The sequence below is a fragment of the Cuculus canorus genome, chromosome 4, assembly GCF_017976375.1.
Source record: "Cuculus canorus isolate bCucCan1 chromosome 4, bCucCan1.pri, whole genome shotgun sequence".
NCBI classification, from domain to species: Eukaryota; Metazoa; Chordata; class Aves; order Cuculiformes; family Cuculidae; genus Cuculus; species Cuculus canorus.
Genome location: NC_071404.1, coordinates 79,807,079 through 79,834,830, shown reverse-complemented (window position 1 = coordinate 79,834,830; position 27,752 = coordinate 79,807,079). Strand labels below are relative to the sequence as shown.

Here is a 27,752-nt window from a genome sequence, read left to right as displayed (position 1 = left end):
TTCTATGTCATTTATAGGATGCTCTGGAAACTATAGCAAGAAAGAGAATGCTTAGTAATTCCTTCGGGTTGGGTCACTTGTTTGTTTTTAAATATTGCAGTAAATATATGGAGTAAGTCAGAGCGCTTCAATTTTAAAGGCTAAACCACCACAGCGTTGTTCCACCCTATCTCATTTTGGCCACACACTTCAAATTCAGTGTCCTATTTCTCCTGTAGAAACCCCTAGCTATTCCAACAAGCCCAGTTCCCAGGCAGCTGAACACACAAGGTGTTCCAAGTTTCATGAAAAAGTTTGGTCGCATATGTTGCATAAGCTCACTTCAGGTGGCTTTTCCTCTGAAAACCATAGAAATTATTTAGTTGGCTATGGAAGAATAAATATCAAGCCTTGAATTATAAGAAGGGAGGGGAGTTATGCTTTTGCTTCAACTAGGAGAGTCCAAGGAAGGAAAGAAATCATTAGTGTATACCTGAACAATTTCCTAAGCAAGCACAACCAGGAAATAAGACCACAATCACTTTTGACTTCCAGAATGCCCAGTGATGCCTTTGCAGTCACTTTTGTTATTTTTTCTTTAGCACAAGAGGCAATCTAGCAGATAGAAATCCAGCTCCTGCTGCCCCATAAAGAAGGTAAGAAACAGTTATTTTATCTAAACACTGCAGTAACACTAAGATGATCATTCTGGGCTCATTTTAAATTGTGTTAGAGTTTAAATGAAAGCAGATTGAACCTAAATAGTGAAACTCAAAGCTTCCCTCCTTGCACAGCACACTGGCACAAACACTCCTTTGTGCAAAACTAAAGCTATTAAATATCCAAGCATATAGGAACATCCTCCCTTTAAACTGAAGGATATCGAACTAGCTATATTTACAAGTGGCAATTTAAACTTCAGCAACGCTGTCTCCCAGTATACCTACATAAATGTACGTGAGTGACGGACAAAGCAGAAGAGATTTCCAAGGGGCCTCTGCCAGCATTTATCCTGGTCCAGTAAAGCACAGAGCACCAACAGCTTTGCTGGCGTGTACAAGCCAGCTAAGTCAGGAGGCACATGGCCATTTTGAGAACACTTGCCCATGTTAGACCAAACACATCAAGCACCCCACCAAAACTCAGAAGGGAAACTCCAACAACACCAATATTGATGAGTTTCAGACAGATTCAACAATGAGGCTGCATCTTCCTCTATTTAAAGCACACGGAAAGAAATTTTGCAAGGCAGGAAGCTACAACTTGTTATGAAATCAAAATGCTCTTCACAAGATAGTCTTCCTCTGGTATCCTTCAGTTTTTCACTTACCTTTTGTAGATATCTGGGCAGTGTTTTCAGACTCTTTTCTTATTTTAAGGAAAAAAATCAACACTGAAATTTCCAGGTTTCAAGAAATCTCTCATAAATCAAATAATCTTTTTCAAATATCCCACCTCAACTCTTCCTGTAAAAGATCTCATTGTCCTATTCACATTCATTTTAAACTGTTAAGAAGATTGTAATCTCACAGATATTCACAGAATTTTTTCCTGTATGATTTGCTGCTTCTTTCCACCAGTTCATAGTTGTCTTTCGGTTCTTTTCCTACACTTGCTAGTGACCTAGGGGAAAAAAAAAAAAAAAAAAAAAAAGAACAAAACAGGTACAATTACTACTATTAATTATTGCCACTAACTTTGGGTTCACTATTGGTTAACTGTTCCATGACTATAAAGTGACAGTCTTCACTCTACCGTAGCCAATTCATCTATCGTCTGTTCTGCTTTTACAAACTACAAAATCCATCACTACTGCAGATGTACAACATAAGAGTAGTTTATCAAAAGGTGACTTCTTCTAACACACATTTTACATTAAATATCTGGAGTAATCAAAGCATTTATTTTACCTTTCTGGAATTATGACTAATTTCATGTTTACATAAGAACACCAAATTTTCCCAGTGTACCAATATGAAGTTAAATAAACTTACTACCTTATTTTTCAGCCAGCCACTAATCAAATGAACTACTGCAAAATTAGACTGTGGCAGGGTCAATATATTTTCTGTATGCTTAACTACAACGCATAAAAAGAAAAAAAACAGTTCGGCTCCACAGAAAAATGGAGCTGAGCAGGGGAGGAGAAAAAACACAAGAAAGGATACTGTACACTGAAAAGCACTTTTTAGCCTTTGAATATAGTGCCCTAGAACTCAAACAGCCCAAAAGAGGACACACACATCAGATGAAGAACGTTTACTATTACTGGATAAAAAATACCAGCAGGTATCGCTGTTAAATTTGGACTTCAAAGAAAATAGCAATAGCCTTAGGCTATTCTGAGGTAAACCTTTATAGATTTCAAAACCAAGAGTGTTACAAAGAACAAGGAGCTTAACACTTAAAGCCTGAATTCTAAAACTCCAGTATCTGGAAGGATCTACCAGCATCTAAGCAACTATTATTTCCTGAGGTAGGGAGAAAGAGCTCCTTGGTAGACTTTCCACTTTCTATTAACTGACAAGAATTTATTCCTTTATTTCCTGCACAAATGTCTATGTTATTTCTTTTGAGTCTTGGTATTCTTCACTTCTTTGCCTCTTGGGATGTACATCCTCTGCCTCACTATCCCAGCTCAGAGATAAGTCTTTCCTCTTGGGGTTTGTCCACACAAGAAAAGTATACTCATTTACCTAAAGGAAGATTTTCAATTAATGCAGTTAAAACAATAAAAAAAAGGTCACATGAATATTCTAAAGGCTGGCTTGAACCTCATTTAAAGTATCAAATGTAATCGATTACTAACTGACCTGACCTAAGCTGTGCATAAGGAATGGCAAGCCTCTGCAGACACATATTCATGTTGAACTGGTTTATAAAAACCAGTTTGACTGTAATAAACTGCGCACAAAGAATGGAAAGCTTCTAGAGACATAGTGTGCACCAAACTGATTTTTAAAGGCCTCAATTGGACACAGTTCTCATCTGAATAAGGCCACACATTCACTATAAAGATGCACCATTTATGGGGGCATTTATTATCAGCCAGTCTTTGAGACAGGAAGGACCTTCTTCTCTCCCTGCCACAGCAGCACATACATTCTCCGCACTCTAGTTTACCATCACAGCAGAAGAGGGAGAAGAGAAGAACAAGGCATTCCACCCTGCAAAAGCTCCCTCCCACATAAAGAGTCTGAAGTCTTGGGGTGTGACTAATTAGGAATTCCCAAAGGCCAAGTAAATATTTGTTCTACCTTCCTACCTAGGTGAGACGAGAGAGTTCTCTGAGCAGGGAAGAGCAACGAGGAATTCACTAGCACCCACCAAACGCTACTGCTGTCTGGTGAAGGTTACTTAGCTGGGCACGAGCTAAACAGCTGAATTCCTGTTTAAATGATCTTTTTTTAAAAAAAAAAATCACTTCCTAAACAATATTTTGTCCTTCACAAAACTAGAAAAGATTACAAATTATAATATATAGCAGTACAGAAAACATGCCTGCAGGTTACAACAGCCCTTGAAATGGAAAGCACAAAATATCTTAGTATTAGCAGAAATTCATGCATCTCAGGCATCACACATGAAACCATAATGTTCACGTGCTGCACGAAAGTACCACCATTCAGTTCATACATCAGCACGCTTGCTGAAGGATGCTTCAGAGTGGGAGCCCGATTTACGAGGCAGCAGCATCAGTCTATAAGGCATTCTGATGCAAACCACAGTCACCTGTACTCATCACTGTGCGTTTCTGACTGATATTTTTAATTATTATCTGCACCAAGTGGGTAGAGGCCCACACCACAAACAGGACGTTACTATGCTAGTTGCCATACAACCCTCTTGGTGAACTTTGAAAGCACTCAGGCACAGAAAAGTCTGGTAGAAAAGGTAAAATACAGGAGAAGGTTACTATTCTCATTTTTCAAATGGGAATCAGACATGCAAACATTAAGCAACACATCCAAAGATAACATAACACTTCTTCAAAAATGTTATTATTGTCACTAATCTGGTGGCAAACACTCCATAACAAGTTGTGTTGGATATTCATTTCTATATTAACCTCTCCCCTCCTTAAGATACATTTCTACTGTGTGCACAAAAGAGGAAGCATTAACAATCAGTACCACTCCTCACTACAGTATCCTTCAACAGAAGCAATACTGAGATATAGTATTAGTTTAGAAGGCAGAGAAGGGATACTTTTCTCAAGGAGCTTGTTTGGGTACAGAAATTTCTGGTGATATTCACGCTAGTAACTAGTGGTTTTTTGTTTTAATTCCATAAATACAGTTCTCATTTTATAATGCTCAAAGTTTCACTTACGAAACTGTACATTTCCACACTGTCTTGTTCCTTTCAACTTGCTCTCCACCTTCTAAGAGCTCCTAGTATCTTTCACCACCCCACATAGGCTTCTCACATTCTCTGTTCAGACATTGCTTACTTGTAGCATGCGTTTTCCGTCTTCACTGGAAGGTATCAGTGAAGCAGAAAAAAGTGAGCTCTATTTGAACTTGCTTTAGGGCTCCTCAGTTCTCATTTTGACAGGCTATGCCGCTTTTATCAATTTTGTTATAGTTTCCCAGCGCTTCATTAACTTCAATTTCCTACATTCTGCCCTTTGGGCTTTTCCTGAGAGCACTGGAGTCACAGTTGGAAACAGAACAATGTCGTTTAACTTTGAGAGCGCCCTGTTGACCTGAAGAATGCTCTTTATCAAATTGAGATAATGGAAAGAACATCTAACAGTCACGCTGTTATTCCTTCAGAAGTGCACTCCATGTTCCATTTCAGCAGAAAGACAGACTGCAATGCATGTTCTCACCTAACTTGTGCAAGGCAGCTGTGTTTTGCAAACACCTGCCCCAGGATTAGTGGGAACACAGCCCTAAGAACTCAAGCCCAAAGTTTTTCACTCATATCAAGAGATGCTATTTTCATTTTAAACCACTTGAAGTTTCAATTGCCCGGTGCCACGCACTGACAGCATTGTGTCCCAAGGCAGGACTATCAAACGCTGTTCCAAGACATCAGATGTGTGATTGTTTTCTCTACGTGAGGTATGCATGCTTTAAAAAGAAGGGAGAGACAACTGTACTCCCTTATATAGCTTAGAGACAGGGGCTGGTACAAGAAAGATCCAAGTTCATCATCCCACTCTGTCACAAACAGCAGCACAAGCTTGGCAATTTCCTCAGTTTCCTTAAGAATTACCTTCCACTCTGAAAAGATGGGATGATTCTACTGCTCCAGCTCAATGTGGGAAAACACAGGAAGGCTGCCTGCCACTCCTAAGCATTTAAAAAAAGGCACAGAGAAACATTCAGACAATGTAGCAATGTGGACTAATACTTGGCCAACCTGCTTTTCACTAGCCAGTCCTCCCTGCAAGGATGAGAAAGGGCACCACCTCCACAGAAGATTACTGCTTTCATCAAATGTCAGTGTGGTTCTGCAGGCAGCCTGATGTAAGTATGGTACTGGCTTGAGACTTACTCAATTCATGTTCTCAGGCCTTCCCTCCCTTCCCGACAGACCTAACCCTGCAAGCATACTTGACCCTTTCGGCTAACTCACCTCAAACAGGCTGAGAAGTTCAAAAAACACCCATGCCAAGGCAGCCAACACCCACTAAAATCCTAGTAAAGATCAGCAAAGAAAGAATGCAGTTTCTGGCTGACTTACCACATGCTACCAGGGTAAGGATAAAGGAAGTATGAAGGCCATTGCCAAGACTGATACACAAAAACATACGGATAGCTAATTTTTACTGCATGGTGTCATCATTTTTAATTTTAAAAAAACAATACAAAGTGTCTTCAAACTACAATGATACCAGATAATGAGAACCATGACCCTTCAAACCACGATTACCTGAATTCATCTACAAGTTTGCCTTCATGCTAAAAAGACAAAATTAAAAGGGAAAAAAAGTGGAAAAAAAACCCCCATCACTGATGTATAGAGTGCTGTCCAAGTCGGACCCTCAGCATGCAGTCCTCTACTCTCCAGCAGTACTTCCACTGCGTTCAAACAATAAGGTAAAAACAGCCACCAAAAACATCAACTGAAACTACAAACTGGATCTGGACTACTGTACACGCAGAGGTCTGTACCTAGAAATGAAACACTATTTCTAAATAAACATAGCAAGTCTCCTCACGTAGGCCACAGCTGCGAGGTCTTGATTCAAATTTCTGTGGCTGCTAGGCCATGCAGAAGAATCGTTTTGAGAAATACGATCACATTCAGGTATTGCGCGGTGAGAAAATACTGTCAGTTTGCATTGCAGAAAGGCATCAAAAAGCTAGGAGAGAAACACAGCCCTCCTTTTCCAGCAGCAAGAAGAGGACCTAGCATCTAGACGCTTGCTAGCGTCATACCTCAATCACAACCGCATTTCTTGCCCTCCCCACGGTTATCCCCATGACCAATACCTCCTCCAAAACTCTCATCAAACAATTTTGCTGACAAGGCAGAACAAGATAAAACACCCACATGTAAAAATGGGAGAAAAAAAATCCATCTAACTTCTTTGTGAGAACAAGACCTTAGGGAATTATGTCAGATGCACAACAAAAGTCATCTTGTTCCAATCTAATTCTTGCTTTTGCTTACTACTGAGGAACTGATCTTAAGATATAGAATTGACAAGTAACACAAAAATAAGTTTAACACTTTTTAATAAGCAAAATAGGAATTACAAATGCCATCTTGCAGAATGACTCTGTCAAACAGGAAAATTGTACTTGTAGATATGAAAAACAATTTTGTTTTCAAAAAAAAATCCAGAATTTATACAGCATTGCAGGGCTGCAGGAATTTTCAACAGTGCCTCTGTCAAAAGCAGACTGGAACTGCAGATACTGCTGTACTGTCCAGTGTTCCACCTGGTTCTTGGACTGTATAGATGCTGCACCCACGACTACAAGGAAAAGGAGTACTTCAGGCTGCAAATCTTTTGCTTATGAAAGCAGCAAGGAAAAGACTCACCTTCTTCAAAAATTCATAGGAATTATTACATTGCCTGTAAGAAAAAAGCTTCTTTTCGATTTTGTGTTTAGTAAGATAAAAGCGAGGGAAGTTGAGGACAGCTGGGGCATACTGACATGCCATTTGTACATCCGTCTACCAGGATGCTTCCAGCACCGCTGCACGTGAACCTCCTTTTCCCACACTACATGGAGGACTCAGAGCAGAGCAGTACAGCAGCCAGTGCAGAAGTGCCCAGTACTCAACAAATTCCTCTACGCTGTGAGAATTTGTCAGAAGCCAGAACAAGCGTGAAAGTCTCAGCTCTGTTGGGAGCGTCCCAGCTAACAATGAATTGACTAAGTGGTGGAATGACCTCTTCCAGCTATCAGTGATCTCTGGGAATGCCTGCTTAAGACGTAGGGCTAAAGGAATCGCCTACCGCATTTGAGTCTGTAGTTTTGAAGTCACATGCAGAACTGAAGACTCTGTTGAATAAAAACAGATCTAGGGATGGCTGTGGGATGTCTAATCCCATTAACAATTTTTTTTCACAAGTAGTTACAGAATAGGAGCTGAGATGCAGAACTAAACAACCACAGTATCAGATGTGCAAAAGCACAGAAGAAACCCCTGACCAGCTACATAAGACATATTCTACCATATTTACCTTTTCTGGTCACAAAAGGACTTCAATTCAGTATAAACAGAATGAAGCACCTGTGATTTTATTGTGTACAACTATATTGCTGGAAATTCAGCCGAACTTGGAATTGGGATGTTATTAGTAATGGAGAAACTTATACATGGCAATAAAGATACTCATCAAGAGGCCGTTCACTGGACAGGCCGAGCAGATTTTATGAGCTACCTCAATACAGTTACAACCTTTCTCCTATGAAGCCAAACAAACTTAAACCTTGAAAGCTGTGCCCTGAAGTTGAAGTTCTCAGACAAAAACTCTTACTCACAATGCCGAGAAACATACACCACTTAACCACTTCAACTCTGTCTCACAGCCCAGTCCTTCATTTCTGCCTGAGTAAAGTGAGATATAAAGAGCTACCGCCACTCAGCAGGAGCCACACAGCACCAAAGCGACAGTCACTGAATCACTTTGCCTCCTGGCTCACACAGACAGCTTACTTTGTTTGACAGCAGTGCCTTCCACAGAGAAGGAGAGCTTCCAGGACACTTCAGGCAAAAGAAAAATAGTTACTTAAATGCACAGATGGATCAGGGTCATAGCAGTCAGGTTTTACTAGCTATCTGCCAAGAAGAGACGGCTTTTTAAATCTATTTAATGGGAAGATATTAACATTTTACTAACGGGTACAACAGTAGGGGTGAATCAGTTAATCTTTATTTCCAGTACCACAGAGAATTTGTCATAACAACCAGATGAAGTTTGCTTCCGGACAAAGCGACAGAGACATAATCTTTAAAGGAACCAATTCTGCTCCACTCCTGACCCCATAGTCTGTCCAACTTTTGCTGCTGACTACCATCACATCACAGTTACCCAAGTATTAGGCATGACTCTCATCTGACTTCTGCTCTTTCCCTAGACCTACTCTCCATGTCCGTTCCAGATACACCAAGAACAAAAGTATCGCTCTTAGCTTTTCCCACAGACTAAAGAAGGTCGTCTGTATTTGCTGCTTTTAAATAAATGTTAATAGTCTTGCAGGTAGAATGCATTCACACCAGAGCCAGCCAATGCTTTAATATAACATAAAGTTGAAGACTCCTTCACGCTCCTCTGCTTCCTTGGCTTTCTTACCCCAAAATTTGCTGCCTTAGACAGAGAGACATTGCACTGTGGAGCGAACTGCTGGATGAACAAAAAGAGGTCAAGAAACATACACAACGGCCAGAGGCTGCTCCCAGTTTCCTCCAAACAACTGACAAAATCAGTGTACTGCTAGAAATAAGGCTGGAGCAATAGCAGACAGACACAAACACTTGGAAAAAGGAAGTTCAAATGGAACAGGGAAAGCCAGTACACACCTGCTTGCTCAACCTCCCAAAAGCTCAATTTTCAATGCCAAATTTTTCTGAGGGAAAAATATACTTCTGAAGCAAAAAGATTTAAGGCAGCACACTTAAATGAGGTGCACTTATCTTGTTTTCTGCTTGGCTGCCTGACCATGTTCCACTTTAATTACTTGGCTCCTATTATGCAAACGAGAAGGAAGCCAGAAGTTAGGCATCTCCGTTTGCCCTTGTATTCAATATTCCTATTAAATCCTAAGGCCCTATTACGTGGTAGATATGCATGTGGGATTGCTCAACAGGTTACACTAGGGCAGGTGAAGGGCTTTTCAAGCTCAAACAACAATTACAAAGAATTCAGGACAACACAGTGGTTAGACCTGGACTTAGAGCTGAGAAGAACAAAAGCATTGACTATTAATGAAAACATAACATTTACTACAGCTGCCACTGTGCACTCAGGTATTTTAGCTGTGACAAAATAAACAAGGTCCAAACCCAGCAGGCCCACTGTCAAACACAACAAACAAGTCCAATTCAGACATTAAACTAAGCTTATGGTTTGTAGTATGGAGGCTTTATGCAAGCAGTGATTAACAGCTGTACATACAGATTAACATTACAAGTTACCATCTTAAATAAAAGGAAAAAAAAAAGTAGAAGATCACCGCAGAAGCACGAGGGTAGGAGTGCGCAAATGTCAAGTGACAGTAATGAACAGAACATAGAGATAATTAACACCCAAACAAGTTATCACTACTGTACCACAGGTTAGCAACAGGGTAAAATGCAACTGCCTAACTACTAAGTCAAGCCCAGATCACAGCGATGCAGAGTTAAGAAAGTCATTCCCTAAAGAGCAATGTGTTTGTTTGCAAGCATTCATCTAGTCATTCATCTGGAAAATACCTAATGGGTGGACTTGAATCCAGATAGAGAAAGGCAAGGTGTGTTTCTTTACAGATAAACAAGTTTCATTATGGGTAGTGTAGCACAAAATGATTTTTAAAAGACTGACTAGCTGAAGAAATAGACAGACCTTCGAGGCAACCAAGGGACATGAAAAATCCCAGGAGTACTGCTCAGGAGAGAAGAGAACATACTAGGATGAAATCACTCAGGCCTGCACTCCTGACTTTAAGAGATGCAGTCACCTGCACTACAAGTGTCATAGATTTGAGGCCAGACAGTGCCAGCAGTATCTGCGCTCTGTCTATACTTTCTTCATCCTTCTGCATAACACATGATTACCCAGCAATTCCTGCATTTATGGCACTGCTTTCCTCAACTTTAACCACACATCACAAACAGAAACACCTGTCCTTTAGAAAGCATTCTCCATTTCTTGTATGGATTGTAAGGAATAAAAATAGTGATGCTGAAACCAACCGACCAAAGACTCTCTAATATCACACCACCAAGTTTTCCAGTGACACTTTTGTGAGGGGGGGAAAAAAAAAAAAGTTTTAAGGTACTGTTATGCGTCAATTCTATCAGCAGTCTTACACCATTAATGGAGAAAACTAAGCACCTTCTAGATGCATCTGACAGCAATTAAAGCAGTTCAGGGATCTCCTCTACCTATAATTCACCCCTCTCAGTGTCCCTGAGAGCCTAACTCCATCCTGACCTCACATATAAAGCCACCATCCTGTTCTTCTACAGCTGCTGCAAGATTTCAAATCCAGACGCCTGAAGCAACAACAAACCCAGACAGAACTTGTTTTCAGCTGTCTGCAAACTCTTGATAGGGCTCCGATATAAGCACTGAAACCATAAGCATCTAGAAAGCATAACTGAGATGTTTATCTAGAAGCCTAAAAGAAGATACAGTGAAGTCACCCACATATCAAACATATCTGGTCCTTATTCAGCTCTCTTGTCCCAGGGCACCCCTCTGCATTCCCACAGAGGGACAGCAAAGCAGTCCAGAAAAGGCAGGTCAGCGGGCCCCAGCAGCCTGGCTCCCGCCCCATGAGCACCAGCAGCGCTGGCTAACCCTCTGGCAGAGGAGGACATTTCCCCTATGCCGTACTTCACCCACTCGGGCCTTGCACAGGAATCTGTAGTTCGAAATAACATTCTGCAGTGCTTGGTATACATACACATCCACTCCCCAAGCCATGTCCCCAAGTTAACAGACAAAAGTGGAAAAAAATCAAATTAATTTCTTCTATGCTGCAGACTTACATCATGTTTTGCTCAGGATTTTCAAAGATAATGTGCTCACGTGAACTGTCCCGTGCTTTTCCTGGGAGGAAAATGGTCTTGACAGAGATGAAAGCAGGGGGGGCACCCATTTTGGAGTGGAGCTAGCAGCTGGGTTAGAATTTACCCTCGAGCAAAAGAAAGATAGTTTCACTTTGAAATGCTGATACTCAGGTAAATAGAAAAAAATAAGCTCTATGAAAATATTCATTCTTATTACGTCCCTGTGTATATCTGCTCAAGCAAACAGAATTCACCAAAGTAAAAATAAACAATGACAGAAATAACACCTTTACATGGGCCTGCAGCAAGTCAGGCAAGTAAATGCAGGCAAAACTCTAGCGTTCTGAGGACAGGCTATAGCATACCTTTATTGGATTGCACAATTATTTGTAAAGTGTTAGCAAGCATACCATTAAAAAGAGACTGAAAAAAGTCTAAAAGCAAGATATTCTGTGCATATGATTTTCTAAAAATATATCTGATATAATTATGCCTCTCAAGCTAAAGATCTATTCATTTAAATCCAGTGGGATTTGCAACAAGACTACAGGCTCTTATCTAATTGATAGTATTTTTGCCATTTTTACTACCTTGCTTCACAATCATTAGCATTTGCCATTTTTTTTCCAGTATTACACTGTACTATCAGTTATTTTTATTACCAAAGATCTAGGTAACCTTTTTACGCAGCTCTAAACAGGATTTATTTTGCGATGCTTTCAGAGACGTAGTGCCTCCAAGAAAAAGTGACCAGAGAAACTGTCACTGTCCATTAATAAGTTAATTCTGCACATTCTCTCCAATCCTCCAAGCTATTCCTTTAGCAGAGGTTAAAAATAGACACTCTCAGAAACTAAAGGAAGAAGGAGGCACTTGTAACAGCCTCCATTTCTGACATAACAATAGGAAATAAGACAAAAGGAAGAACACGAATCTCACTTTAAAACACCAGCCGTCAAGAGCCTATACCCCTGAGGCAAAACATATTGTTATCCTTTGGATAGTAAGCCCCATGCAACTTAACTGTGGCCCAAAGTCTCAAACACAGGAAGGCCCTCTGGGCCAGCAGAGATGTTTCTGAGAGCAACAAAGCAAATGGAAAGCACCGTGCAGGAGAAGATGGTTTTATATAGCAAATGTGCTATGCAGCTGATTTGTAAGCGGTGAATAAATGTTACTCATAGCATTACACAAGCTCTCTTGAAAAACCTAAATAACACGGCACTTAAAATCTACAAATCTAGTTATCTGTTGGCAAGGTGCGTGGATTTAAAGGTACAGCAGCAGATATTGCTTGGAGTGACCGCAGACTAATAACCCATGGTGTTCTTCTCAAGTGACCCTGACTTTCAGCAAGTGCTGAGAACTCATCAGGAAAAATCAAAGCTTGTGGTCAAAGCGATAAAAAATTTTCGACAATTTTAGAAGAACTTAGGTTGCCAAGCTTGTTCACAAAATTACATTCGACACATCCACCCCCACAGATTCTCAAGGCCAGGTTCCGTATAACCTATCTAGCATAGCCAAAAAGATAACAGAGCTGCTATTTTTTTCTGACCAGCACCAGTCACGTCAATCCCCGTTATTTCAGAAAATGGTTACTTAGGATGGGGTTTGTGCAGATTACTCGGTTAACTCTAAATTAGAACACCGAAACCCTGTACTTCCACTGTCTTATTTCTCTAATCCATCAACACTGCAAGAAGTCTGTCTTACATACTGAAAGCAATCAGAAGACATCAAACCTCCTTTGTATCACATTGAAATAATTTACTGTTTGGAAACTGAACCTCCAACGAAGTGAAAGAAAAACAATCTGATCTTTCATTGTTTCTAACTGACATATTTGCTAATGGCCTATCAATAAAACATCTCTAGGGACTGTCTCTGCCACCCACAATGGAGAAGTGATCTGTGACTCTGCTTCCCGACATCAGACACCTTGTCTATAGAAGCAAAATGAGAGACTGCTAACAACACACAAAGGGGCTGGAGCCCCTTCCTCCCAACACAGTTGGCGGTGGGTGTTTTTTTTTTTCTCTTGTAAAGCCCAAACTTTCAGATTAAAAGAAAAAATCTCCTTTTCACTCCAAGCCCCTAGGGTAGGTGGAAAGTGCAATGGCCTAGTCACTGACAGACTTAAATACAAGAGTTGTGACCCAAGATGACACAGAATTGAACTAGTCTCAAGCACTGTAACAAGCTAGGAAGAAAGCTGCTCAAAGCAGCAAGCCAAAAAATGCAACTCAAAGAGGTGGACAGCAGTGCGCTGAGGCACCAGCAGGCAGAAGCCAAGCCCACAGGATCTTGTGCAGAGTTGTCACCTGGGGCAGAGGGTAAACCAAAAGGTAACATCTGTAGCAGTAACAAAAACAGCTCTGGTTGTCAGCTGGTACAGTGACACATACCACCGCTGCATCCACCTGGCTTTAAGGAGTGGGTCCTTGCATCCAAGCTGCCTACTGGGACTTGTTCCAAGATCAATTTAACTCCGGAACTGCCACTGACAGGTCTTTGGGCAATGGACCAAAGTACCAGTACCAAGGACCAGTCTAACATTTTCTCTACAGGATGGCCTAATTTCTGTGCTAGCATGCAGGCTTTGTCACTGCTTTATTGGTTAACACAGAGATAATCAAACAAAGACTGGGCCAAAAGGAATATCCTGAAGCAGGAGGATGCAAACACAAGTTTGGGCTGCCAAAATCCAGCAGAGCTAGACCAAAGCGGAAGGACCCATTCCCCGTGCAAAGAGGTCCCAGGTCCCCAAAACACACAGTAATCCCTTTAATGAGCTGGCGTCATCTCAAAAACGCCATGGCTGCTCAGAGTTCCAAAGCTGCCTGGAAGCCTTGGCTCCCTATTCAGATACTTTCAAGGATAACAGTTTATTCAACGAATTCTGACCTAGCCAAACTTCTTTGAAGGCCAGCAGAGACACTGACATAGATAAGTTACAGCAGTCAGGTAGTAGCAAGTGAAATCATCTGGAGCTTATCTAGGAACCCTCAGGACCACTAGAAAAGGTGGGATACGTGCCTGAGACTTTTGACAGAAAATGTTACAGCTATTTGCAGACTGCCAAGCGTAAAAGCACAAGATAGCCTCACGCCCTACTGGGCTGAATCCTGACCCCATATACAAGTAATTCTGTAGTACATCCACATTTTAAGGCTATGAGCAACAAGAGATTTTTCAAGCAGTGCATCAGTTAACAGCTAAAGAAAAAAAAAAAAAAAAGAAAAAGAAAAAAAGACGGAAAGGAAAAAAGAGAGAAGCAAAAGAGCAGCTGAGACCTTTCCTGCTGGGAGAACAGGCTGAGAGGGAATAAAAAATTACGAGCTACGACTTGATATCATTACCACCGCTACTCCAGGCTCACAGCTGCTACCCAAAATGTTCTGCAGATTTCTGAAAGCTTTGAGACTGGTGCCAAACCAAATGCCATACACTGCAAGGCTCAAGAGTGTATTTCTAGGCAGCTACCATTACAAGAGAATTTGGAGCAGCTGGAGGGTTTTTCCTTAATCTTTCCGTTTAGATCTGAATTCCAAGGTACAAAATAAAAATCTTTTGGCACAAATGGACTGAAGAAAAGATTTCTCTGCGTGTATTTCTGAGTATGGTTTTGCTAGATTATAGTTTCTTAGCTATCACAGAAAAAGTTATCCTCTGCTGCCAGATGATGCTTTGCTTACAATAAAATAAGGCTTTTTCTCTTCTGCTGACCTATGGAATCTCTTCTTTAGGTTAACTCTGTTATGTTCCCAAAGGATACAAATCTCATTACCTGAAAGTTATGCTAAAGTTAGCCCAAGTCAGTTATTGAACTAAAGCTTCGGACAAGCGGTTTACCTGTCAAAGCTAACAAATGAGTGGGCATCCTACCCATACTGAGAGCATCTGGAAGTGATCCTTCTTGAGATACAAAAGCCATTGAATTCTTCATTGAATTTACATTTTCAGAGTGAAAAATGAGTGATTTAGTATTTAAAGGCAAGAAAATAAATATCTGTATAATCTGAACTGACAAGACATGAAGACAAGGTAAACATTGCTATGGCTGTATTTGAGGAAATACAGGCAAACAGTTTTTGAAAACACACCCACATATACTGAAGAAGAGTTTTAGTAGCTAACAGAGGCAGATGGAGAGCATAAGTATAATTTTTTAAAAAAAACTACTAGTGTTCTCTTAAATACAGTAATATTCAAAGGATAATCAAGTCCTTAACTTTTGGGAGTTGGGTTCATTTAACTCAAGATACAGTTACTATTCCAATAACAGAAAACACTCAACCATGTTGGAACCTACAATTATTAAAATGCTTTTAGTCCTAACCACACAAATAGGAAAGAACATGAGCTGCTCTTTGGGGGGGGGGGGGGGGGGGGGGGGGGGGGGGGGGGGGGGGGGGGCGAGAAAGTGAACCACATTTCCAGCTTAGATGCACTCACATCAAGATGTCATGCATCTCATGAAAGCTTCATTAACTTTAGTAGAGCTACAAAGACGACAAAAGTTGTGGGACTGACCCCATATCTTAAATATAGAACAGTAAAAAAGAAAATATTAAACTAAAATTCTATTATTAAGGGTTTACATGCCTCTACATTTGTGATTGCAAGTGTAACAAAGTAGTTTTATTATGCTCGATGAAAGGTAGTACAATACTCAGCTTCCATACATATCCTCAATCAAGCTCACTGACAATTGGTTAATCAAAAAAACTGAAATTTTGCCAAGAAGTAAACCTCGACCTAACATTATACCTCAATACCTCATCGATCTTACTGTGTCCATAGTTCTGAATTGCTAAATAGAAGTGAAAAGTGCTCTGTGATTTATAAATCCTGTAGCTTTTCAAAAGGAAAATAAAAGTTCTAAATTAAGGTTTTGTAGCATATGGTTCCTTTTTACTGTTCTTCAGCCTTCCTGAACTCACTTAAAAGAATCATGATGAGGTTAAAACGTTTAAGCAGAAAAGAAACAAGTAAGTATTGCCCAGACAGGCACTGTTCTGCTTTTTTTTCTTTCAAAATCTAACCTGATATTGGCAATTGCAGTTTTAGGATGAAATCTGGGAAATCCATAGTCTCACAGCCATACAAATCCAATCATAGCCACTGTCTCTTTGTTCATATCATTTCTATGAGCTTCTCAGAGCTGGCTGACTGAAAAGGAAAGACAAGTTTCCACTACAACAGAACGAAAGAAGGAACCGGGATTAGGAACCACAGCTTTAGTTGCACCTGCGATATGACAAGTCAAGAAACTGCTTTATGCCTTCCTGTGATTGTCTTCAAGGGCTATCTAAGGCATCAGTTATGTATGCCAAGTCCTTGTAATCAGCCCTTCATAGTGTATTACTGATGTGTGATATTACCTAATATCGATAAATAACTAACTGCTGGATTACTTGTTGAAAACAGACAAGAATCCTGCCCATTCCTTTATCAAATACCTGAAAACTAACAGCTCTGTACACTGTAACATGTGAAGCAGGAAACAATGTCCGCCCTATAATTTCCAGAGAGAACAGCATTAGATGATTATTTTCTCCAAGAGAAACAACATGAAAATATCGACATAAGCTTTTTGTTTTACAAGTGGTTTGAGCTGGAAAGGTTCACAGTAGATCTCCATGTGTCTTAAAAACTCTGATACCTTTTCAAGTTGAAAAACTTTCCACAAACATCACCCAAAATAAAAGATGTAATTTGAAGGCAAAGAAGTAATTTCTTACATCTTGCTGATATAAATGTGCAGTTTGTACTTCCTAAACTACTTTTGAAAATTATATCAAAAGCAATTCAAGTATTTTGTTGATTTTCATTATGTCATTAACTACGAGAAAATGATTAATGATTTTTGAACATTCCAAGTAAGTCGGTTAAGAGTTTCCTTTGAGGAGCTTTTGAATTAAGCCTCTTATTTGCCTTTCATAAGTGCTTACGTGTTTGGATAGCACACTGCTTTTTTTTTTCCTGTGTATTTTGAAGAAAGTTTAAGTGTAAAGAAAGAAGCAAATATGAAGACACCAAAAATCTGGAAAATATAGACAGAAGAGAGAAAAGATTTATTTGATGGTGAAATAATTTTTTAAACAAGCAATACCACAACTGATGTGGTATTATCCATCAATGCATTTAGATATGAGTTAAGGCCACAGAGATTCACACATTTTATAAATAAAATGTGCTATACTGCTAGAAATGCACAACTACAAGGAGTCTGTCTTTCTATTGGAGTTGCTAACATAATTCAAGTAGTGAACCTTGACTCCTGAGTGTGAGTATCAGTTCAGAAAACAGTTCATCAGGTCATAAATAAGTGGAGGGACGTTTAATTCTCTGTGGACTAACATTAATTACATTCCTTGGAGAAGTACTGTTGCAGATGTTAATATCAGCGAATCAGTTACAGAGCACTCTAAACACTTTTAAGGAAAATAAACAATACCCTGCCCATTCTAGCACATACAGTTTGTTTACAACAGAAGATGTCTTGAAGTCAGAATTAGAATGAAATCCTGACAAATTCCAAGACCTTCCAAAGTTTTGTTAATTTTCCTAAGAGAATAAGGGCTAGGTGTAAACTTGGATTTTACTATTGCCCTGATGCTGACTGCCAATATCTGAGTTTATGTTTCTGTGTCCTGTTTTAACAGGATCATGTTTCAGTACTAGGGATTCTGGGCACGCAATTCCTCCTCCCCTTTCTTTCTTTAAATCACAGGGGTTACACCTCACATGAGTTAAAAAGCATCATAAAAGTAAGATGTCTTGAACTGCACAGAATCATTAGATCCATAAACCAAGCTTTACAAATATAAATAAACAAATAAAAAAATTTCTCCAAACAGCTCTTACTATTTTTATACATTCAGATATTTTAAGGTGCTGTAGCGACTGCTTGGAGTATTCATTTATGCCCAACACTTAATAAAGCGTGCCTTCTTTTCGGCATCATAAGCGGTTCAACCACATCAATAGCTGCATATGTTTTGTCCCTCAAGAGACTTTTTTGAACACATCTGATTTGAAGAGATTTGGATGTTTTCAAGAGACCAGTTAGTGAAAAAGACAAAAGCTTTTCTTGGTCATGGTTCTGCTTATCTAAACCAAACAGAAGTAGATGGGGTTCCAGAGACAGGGAAATGCTATCGGAATATTTGCTTTGTGCAATACTCAGCATTCACATAATTATAACTTTGAGCTGTATTGGGATTACAGGAGTACGAGATGCCCTACAGTAAGCTTCCAAAAGAGAACTTCAGGCCTGAGCCCTTTAATGCCTGCAATTTAAGCCAAACTGACAAACTCTCAGATATTGAAGACGGGGAGAGACGGGGAGAGACGGGGAGAGACGGGGAGAGACGGGGAGAGACGGGGAGAGACGGGGAGAGACGGGGAGAGACGGGGAGAGACGGGGAGAGACTGATCACTGCTGTGAAAGACACATGCACACAACATCCTTTATGCATTTGAGTGGAAAAGGAGTTTGCAACATGCGTTAACCACACAGGTGCATATGTTTGGTCAGAGAGAGGGCTCCCTCCTTTCCTAACTATTTGTATGGTTTCTAGAAGGTCTGTCTTATAATTGAATAAGCAAAAAAGAGGCACTTGATATTAATAGAGCCACTGAATGCTGGACCTGACAATTTATCATCCTTATCAAGAAACTCTTTTCTTCCTGCAGACTGGCAAGTAGGAATTTTTGAATTGGCATTTCCTCAAGACACTACACAGGCAGACCAGCAATATCAGGTCCGAACCACTTTCTTGCTTCTCCCGCTGGTCACTTCCCCCCAAAGCATATGGAGCGACTTGAAATGTTATGCTGCATCTTATGATAATCTCCAGTCTCACATCAGTACAGGGGCCTGGCGCAGTACCAAACCCTCCCCCACCTCTCCCCCCTGAGGAAAACAGAGCCTATTTACCACAAGGTGTTCCCTAGCTCCATGGGAAGGTGCTCGCATTATCCATTCCCTCCAGTTACGCAATTGTTCAAGTTACTCCTGGTGTGACATTGTACACGAGGAAGAGTGGAATGGACTGCTGGAGCCAGAACCAAACCCAGGACAAATTTCAACCTGAATTGCAAAACGCAGCAACTCCAGCAGAGAGAGGAGCAATGTGAACAGGTCCAGCAGTGGCCTCCGTGCTAACTTGCAAAAAAAACCTTACTGCATCACGAGGTGAAAAACAGTTCATCCTGCACAACAGCTCCATTAAGCACGTCTAGAGAGTAGAGATTGCCAATTGCATTTAACCATGCCAGGCCACACATGATGGGTTTGGGACAACTCCTAGAGATGGTAAAGACCAATTTATAGTTGAACTATATTTACATTACGATTGTAGCAATTTTGTTCGGCATCACGTTCTGAAGTTTCATGTAATGAGATGTATAAAATAGAAAGACTGAAAACCATGAAGAAACTACTCAGATTTTTATCCTGAGACTACCATCAGAAAACTAGCTCAGGAAAGTATTTAAAGTGTATATTATATTATCAGTTTTCCTAAACTGAAACCACACCACTGGAAATGCCATAATGGAACATGTGGCAGCACACAACTCAGTTAGGAAGAGTATAATTCAGTTTCTATTTTGTTCATTTGATCGAAAACAGCGTTTCTGGACCAGATTTGATCACCCTGTCTGAACAACCTTAACTCCCTTGTAAGGGCTTGGTATTCAGTGCTTTTTATGCAATGTTTTCTATGTAAATCTATTCGTAACAGTCGCCACACAAGTGAAAATATTTTCTAAAGAATAAGATAAAATTACAGTTCTCGCACAAATCGGTACTAGAACTAAAATCTCTTATACTTTCAGTACTGAAAACATTTTCAAATTCTGAGCAAGGAGTTAAAAAAACAACAGAAAAGCACAAAAGAGAGCAGAAATCCTCCCCCCAATATCCTCATTCAGTACATCTACAGAACTCAGCGGTTCTGTCTGAGGACAAAAATCCATACATAGTTTCAGCTAGTGTACTGGAATAGCTTTTTCTTCCCACTTGTTGCAAAACTCTACAGAAACACTAGATACACTACATCAACAAAATCACCTTAATTTACATGTCTGTAGTTTTCCTCAAATAGCTCTGACAAATTCACGCAGCAGGATTTCCCCATTGAAACACCACACTTGTGTTCCCCAGCACACCACACTTACCCATACCCTCCAATTCCATTCTTCATTACCATTTCTAATAATTTACTTGCACGGTTATACTGGTAAAGAGTTTCCCGCCTCTCCTCTAGAATATGTTTTTAAAACTGCTGCCACTTTAGAATTCTCAGGTGAAGAGATAGATAAAGCAAAAACATTCCCAGCAATACAGATAAGCTAATGGTTATACTAAGGATTTCATGCAAAACTCTGGGAGAATAAAATTCACCTCTACTTATCCCAGAAAAACAAAATTAAACAATTCAGCTCTAAGAAACCCCATAACAGCTATAGCTAAAACTACATTGGAAATCTTATTTAGACCGAGCCTAAATCCTTCATGGCCCTATGGATTAGAAAGAAAAAAACTACACAAAAAAAGTCCCTACTTCTAAAAATAAAAACAAGAACAAAGAACAACAAGACAGCACTGACTGAAAATATTTGTGGTAACATGTCTCTGAAGCTGCCACATTCCAAATCCATTTTACTCTAAGACTAAAATGTAAACCCACAAGCAAAATTATGACCTGAAACTTAAAGAAGAAATGACCACAGGAGGCTCGAACACAGCACCAAGGAAAACACACAACCATTCAAAACAGGAGAAAGACAACAAAGCCACTTTGGCCCCTGATTTCACCTAATCTTCTAGCAGCAGGTGAAAGTCAGCTCTAAATCAGAAGACTTTTAAGGGGCAAAACTCTTCACCTGTACCCAACTGGTGACCACAGACTTAAACCAAATTATTACCTTCAGAGGTTTTTGAGCAAGACTCACCCTTTTAACATGAGATCTAGCATCCTACTTAAGATAGGTAATAAGAAATGACTCCTAAGCATAATATGTTGGTGGTTTACTTAAAGTTCATATATCAGAAAGACAGCGAGGTTTGATTTAAATTCTATAAGTTAACCACACAGAAATTAAGCCACTAAAAGGTCAATTATCCATGCTAAAAACCAGCCCAGAGTAAAAGATTCTTTCCATATTCTAGCCACTGAGATACAGTGCTTAGAAGCTATTGATAAGAGTTACATACAATATGCTTTACATATGCATACTGTCATCTACTGTTTAGATAAAACTGAACTTTTATTGAACTCCTTCTATCTGTCTTATACAGCTGAAAAAGCAGCAGACTCAAAAGGGCCTTTTCCACTGATCCTGTTGATCCTCTCGTTGCCATTTTTCTAGCAGTCTTACCGTCATGTACAGTTATGTCTTATGTGTACTTACGGGGCTAAAAAGTCAAGGCTGATAAGTCCAATTAAGCTGTCACAGATGTACTAAAAGTAAAAGCACACCCCAGACATGAGAGGAAAGGCTGTGAAGGTTGTGTATTATGCCAGCTACAGACACAATCATTGCTTTTAACAGCTGAGCTGAGTTGCACCCCTCCCTATCGCAGAAGTCACTAATTACCATCACTGCTGCAACATCATTAGTCTGGCTTCAATTGCAGGGATCTGTGATTCCCAGGCATGTACAGAAAGAAAGTCAGCTAGGGTCCAGTGCCTCTAAGTTATATGGTGGGAAGCAAATACAACAAATCTCTGCCACTTGAGACATGTGGAGGATATCAACACACGTAGATATTTTCATCAACGCTTCTCTAAGCAGAAACCTAGCAGAAAATTCTAGGGTAGGAATCTTATAAAGTCATGTGTTAAGGAACACCACCTTACTCAATTAACTGGCTAACGAGACCAAATCCAGTCAAGCTGTGGTGGTAGGCCAAGCAGTTGACCTTTGCATGCAGAACACTCCCTAGCAGTTGCTCTCTGCGTGAGAAGTTGTTCTTGCCTTTGTGCGGGATGTGGGAGATAACAAAACCCTCTCTTCATCGTACTACTGTTAAAAAGCGCCAGGGATTAGATACTATGAACCACCAGCAACCTCTGACAGCCAGCAGTGTGAGACCAAAAAGCTCCATTCTCATAGAATTGTACCACTGCCATTTCCAAAAGGGGGCAATGAAAGTAAAATCTGCGAAAACAGGAGCAAAGCAAACATAAGGAACAGAGGGAGAAAAAAACAAGCTGAACAAAGACTGGCAAAGGCTCTTCTTCAAGGATGATTGCAACTTTAACAACCAAGTCCCTCCTCTGAGGAATGAGAATAGGACTGACTTTCTACTATCAGGATCGTCACTAAGAGGCTTAGGACCATTGAAAAATGATGCTTACTAAGCAAGCAAGGATAATGTGGTAGCCTCCAGGGTGCTCATGTGCTGAAACCCAGTGTTCTTAAAACGATTCTGGGACTTGGAGCTGAACACGCTACTGAAATGCCTTTCATCTCCTCCCAGACTTTCAAACACAGGCTGCAAATCAGGTTCAGCCCACACAGCAGATCAGACGCTACATGCATTCACTCTCAAAGAGTCCAGGCTTGCATATTAGTACACTGCCCTATCTAAGCCAGGCTCAAAGCACCAGTTAGCCACACGTGAATGGACACGGCGGGTGCAATTGAAGAGCTTGTAATAATTAATTGCATTAATTACAAGAGCAGAAGGAAATAATTTTAAAATGGAATCCGGAAAAAGCATTAGGGGACTCCCAGAAAGTGAGTGTCTTTTATTATACCGCATAAAACTTCTGTAAAGGCCCAGAGCAGTTATGGATTAAAATGTTAAATAAGGAATCCAAGTCCTAACAATAATTCATAGAAACTTACCATCGTATCTTAAAAATGAGGACTGAGAAAGCAAACCTCATCATACAGATAACCCTCTGCCAGGTATGATTAAAGTCGCCAATGTTAAGTTCCACACAGATTTTACTTCCTCATTTAAAAAGGGAATGCTATTATTGACAAAGACAGAACACTGGTTCACACTTTCCACGGCACATTACAAAATGAATTTCAACAGCCTGTTTTCTCCAAAATATAATAATAATTGACACTATTTTCTAAGTTCTCCACAGACAGCAATGAAGAAGCCAAGTGTATCAGCTTCTTCATACTTCAGCCAGAGGAATTTCTGATGAGTCTTTAATTCAGGGAACTCTATTTGCTGGAGAGAACTACCTAGTAGAAAGATGCCAATCATCCAAACATTTCAAACATGTAGCCAGCGATTGCCTAAATACACTGAGAATATGAAAGGCAAAGTTTGACAAAATCATTTGTAATGCCCAAAAGCTGCCTCCGTTTCCCCTTAATAACCCTTAAAGAAATTTTACCATTGAACTTGTTGTGTATATTGGCCAAGAAGATAAACCTCAATGTAGGGCTTTTGCTGCTATTTTTGGTAGTTAAAATTTAATGAATAGCTTCAGCATAAAGCACAGGCCAGCTGCTTTGTGACATCATTCACCCAACTGCTTGGCACAACGAAATACGCATTTCTCATCTGACATTCCCTGCAATTGCTGACAGCTAAAAATTTACTAACCAAATATTTTTACTAAAAAAATTTTCAGTACCTCTATCAGAGTATTTGTGTGCATATACTTTAACCCACATGGTTGTAAAGTGGAACTCCTTTTGAGTACATGATTACTGAAAGAGCTCTAACTTTATCATAAATAAATGAAATTAATCATCCTAGGTTCTGCCCAGCTGACATTCAGTTTCTTGTTTTGACTAGTAAAGTGCCATGGCTTTGCAAGGCTTAATTTCTTTATTAAGGAAGGACTTCACAGACGATCTCGCATTGTTTAACTGTGGACTCCAGTGCAGAGTACTCGTACACACAACATGCAGTAATTTACTAAATAAAGGGTAACACTTGCTAACGCACCACAAATCAAAACCAAGGTTGAAAAATTACAATGAGAACTATGTCATAGAATAAAACAAATGTTCTCAAAGTGTGTATTCTGGGTTTAACACCACTTCTGTGCTTAACTAGAAGCACAACCTATCCATCTGTCACGTAGGTGTTTCTATACTTACCCTGATACTCGTCATTGCAGCACGGGAATACTTGGCACAGGAGACTTTTGTAACTACAAAAGCTCTGGCAGACCCCATGGTCTTGGAGTGCCTTTCTGCACTAGACTGTCTTACTGTTTCACAGCTTTAAATTTGATAATGCCTAAACGCACAGATACTGTGCCATTTTAGATATTCTGGAACATTCAAGAGACACGAGGCTGAGATCCGACAGAAATCTCCCAGAAACGCGAACCTTGTCTAGAGCAGCAGCTCAAATTCAGAGTCAGGCAGGGACTACTCCATTAGCAGACAGGGTGGTGGGAAATTGCTCTATTACAGAAATCTATCACCCAGCTTCCAAATATTGGGCAAAATACTGCCAAATTGTTTCACAGAGCAATCCAAATATCTATAGGATAAGAGAAAACTAACATTTCTCTAACCTGTGTGAATACGCAAAACCACTGGAACCTGGAAAGTTCTGAGCATCCTTTAGCAGCATTTCCTAGAATTATTATTATGACCCAGCAAATACTGAAAACCACAGAAACTCATTGTGGAAGCTAATGCCTGCTATTCCTACACCAGTAACAAACTTCTGACCAACTTGATTAACAAAACCATTCCAGGCCAAAGAAAGGGGCTGATCTTAGGAAATAAGTCATTATTTATTTAAACTTCAGTGATGACTGCTATATGGGGTGCTAACATTGTTGGAGAACGGCTCTGAGCCACTTGCTCTATGCTTTTTTAACTCCTGGGAGCCTTTACTTGAAACAGACGCTACAGATCCTTGGTGTTGCAGAGACAGTCACATTTTTCTAAAGACTGGGGTCTTCCTATGAAGCAGGCAGTCTGAGGAGAGTAGAGGACTCAGCAAATGTGTGTGGGTGGAGAATGCAATTCTTAAGTGCAGGGGCACGGTGAGGCAGTTGGCACGCACCCCTGCACGCACAGAGACTGGCAGGAGCTCATCAGGAGATCTTGGAGGCCAGGTATCTCTGAAGCCACTGCACATTCAAGCTGCCTTCCCTCGACGGGGCAAAATCTCCTAGCGCTCTGGTTAACTCCACTGCACATTTCCGTGAGCTAAAAGTCTACATTTCTTCAGCAGACAATTTTCAATGCACCCATGTGTACTGTAAACAGCATTGGACAGCTGCAGTATCATTAGCAATTTTCCTGTTTTCTTTAGAGTCTCGGTGATCCATTTTCATATGTTTTTTCAAGAAAATTATAGAAGGCTTTAAAAAAGAGCTCTAAAACCTAAGACACCACAATGAGCATGTGGACGGGTTGGCCGGAAAAACAAAGCGGGGTAAAGAGGGGGCTCAATTGCTTCCTGTGGTTAAGATGTTAGAATCCATTCCAGGAGGGTCTGGGTTGATACTGTGGGTTTTGCTGGTATCTTATTTATGAACATCGGAAATAAACTTGCATGTGTGCCCCACTTTCAGTAGAAGCCACGTGTTAAACAGATGGAACTCAGTTATATTTCCATCAAATACAATTGAAGAGTCATATTGAAGATTACACCAGATGCCACAAAAACTAAACAGTTTCCAGAAGAACAGAATTTGCTGTTGCAGTGACAGCACTTTCCAACAAAATTACAGGCTACTCTAACAGACAGAAGGAATTTGGCGTATCTACAGAGATAATCCTCTTACTGAAGTCATTCATAATTTCTTTTTGCAGTCACATGTCTATTTATTCCAACTAATTTAGGGCAGACATATTAATAATGGGGTAGCGATATACCAGAATTAAGGCTTCTTTAAGCACTTCCACAAATTCTTTCTTTAAATAACAGTTAGGATCAGAATACACTCAGACTCGGACGGTCTGATGTTCACACTGACTCTGCACTGTACACCTGCAGGCACACATCAGCCGCCACCTCAGAGTCAGATATTTCACACGCGGTCTTATGATGTAACGAACACCTTAATCTTTCTTAGTCTTCATCAGACATCGCCTTATTGTTTTTTATGTTGTTCGCATCTTTCCTCATTCATACCACTCAACGCAAATGAAAGTAGTCTAATATAATGCAATTTGCACTGAAAATGAAGACTTTAGCTATTTCTGACAAATACGAACAAAATAAAATCAACACTCACTGAAAGAAGCTGGAGAAAATCAAGGTTATTCATTAATTATAAATGCTTCATGTGATAAAATGCAATGATATATCAATGATAGCTCTGAAAAAAAATAAAGTAAATCAAACCATTTTTGAGGGCACAAATAAAAGTCCGTAGCAGCAAACTACATTACTACAGAGGAGAAAAAAAAAAAAGCATATGCTTCCATCTTCTGGACTAACCATACATAGGTATTTGTTAGGTTACCATCGTCCTCACTGAGGTGCTTAGGCAAGGTATAAGTCTAACTTAACGAACCTGGCTTGCAGCAAGACAGACTCTGCTGGCACCATCTACTGAGTAGACACATCCTTGTCTGCTAGAATCCAACTTTCTAAATGTACTGCAAACACCACTTCATTCAGGTTTTTGACAGGGAGGAAAATGGATGGGGGATACAACTGGAGATAAGAATAGAATACCATGATACGAGAAAGAGTCATTAACCATTATAATGGGCAGATATTATATTTATATGTTGAGATTAGTCTGTCGTGTCACATCTTCTAAATATTCTATTCTTCTGCTATTTAAGACTGTAAAAACATCTGGACTGCGGGAGGTAAATGGATCTTCATAAGCACATGAAACTGCACAGGAACTCATTAGTAATTACACAACCCTAGCGAGCACTGGATGAGTGCCGAAGGACCCCGATAGCCTCCACTCTTCCTCCCTCCTCATAAAATCCAATGACAAGTTAGCAATGGCCAAGCATATTTCACTGCACTGCCAAATCAGGAAGCATGTGCCTTGAAGATGTACTTCAAAGCCTGGCACGTGGGTATGGTAGGAATTGCTTATCAAAAAGATGAAGTGGTGACAAGAGCTATAAATATCTTCATGTGGAGAAAATACCGGATATTGCCAAGCTCATTAGTTCAGCAGGGAAAGACCTCGCCAAAACCAATGGCAGGCAGCTGAAGCCAGAGGAAGTCAACAGAGTTTCAACAGTACAGCCTAACATCTCACCAAAGCCGCTAGGATCGCCTCCATTTAAGAATTTACAAGCAAAGCCAGCATTTTAATGCACTGTATTTAGCTATGTTCTTTAGAAGGTAAATCCACATTTTCTCTCCAAGAAAATTCCAATTTTCTTCTCTGATGAGAAGAAATTTTTCCAATTTTTCTTCTCTGAAGAAAATAGAGTTCGAGCGCACCAAGACTCAGAATATTTTTAACCAACAGAATTTTTAACCAAAGAATTCCTGACTTGCCAAGTAGAAAGAGATTCAACTTCTCCAGGCTTAATGAAAATATGATTCCATTTCAGTTATCAGTACAGAGTTCGTACTGCATTTGATACAACAATAAAGGAAACTATTTGTGATTAAGGCAATTACCACATAGCAGCATTGATAC

At 40.0% G+C, this 27,752-nt stretch overlaps 1 protein-coding gene across 1 annotated transcript in view; it reads right to left on the bottom strand.

Moving 5' to 3' along the window:
• Positions 1–27,752, bottom strand: part of BMP3 (bone morphogenetic protein 3) — a 185,574-nt gene that overhangs the window by 126,525 nt on the left and 31,297 nt on the right. The window contains exon 2 of the mRNA XM_054065757.1: positions 1,510–1,602. Within this exon, the coding sequence (XP_053921732.1) occupies positions 1,510–1,564 (55 nt within the window). The 5' untranslated portion in view covers positions 1,565–1,602. The remainder of the gene's footprint in view (positions 1–1,509; positions 1,603–27,752) is intronic.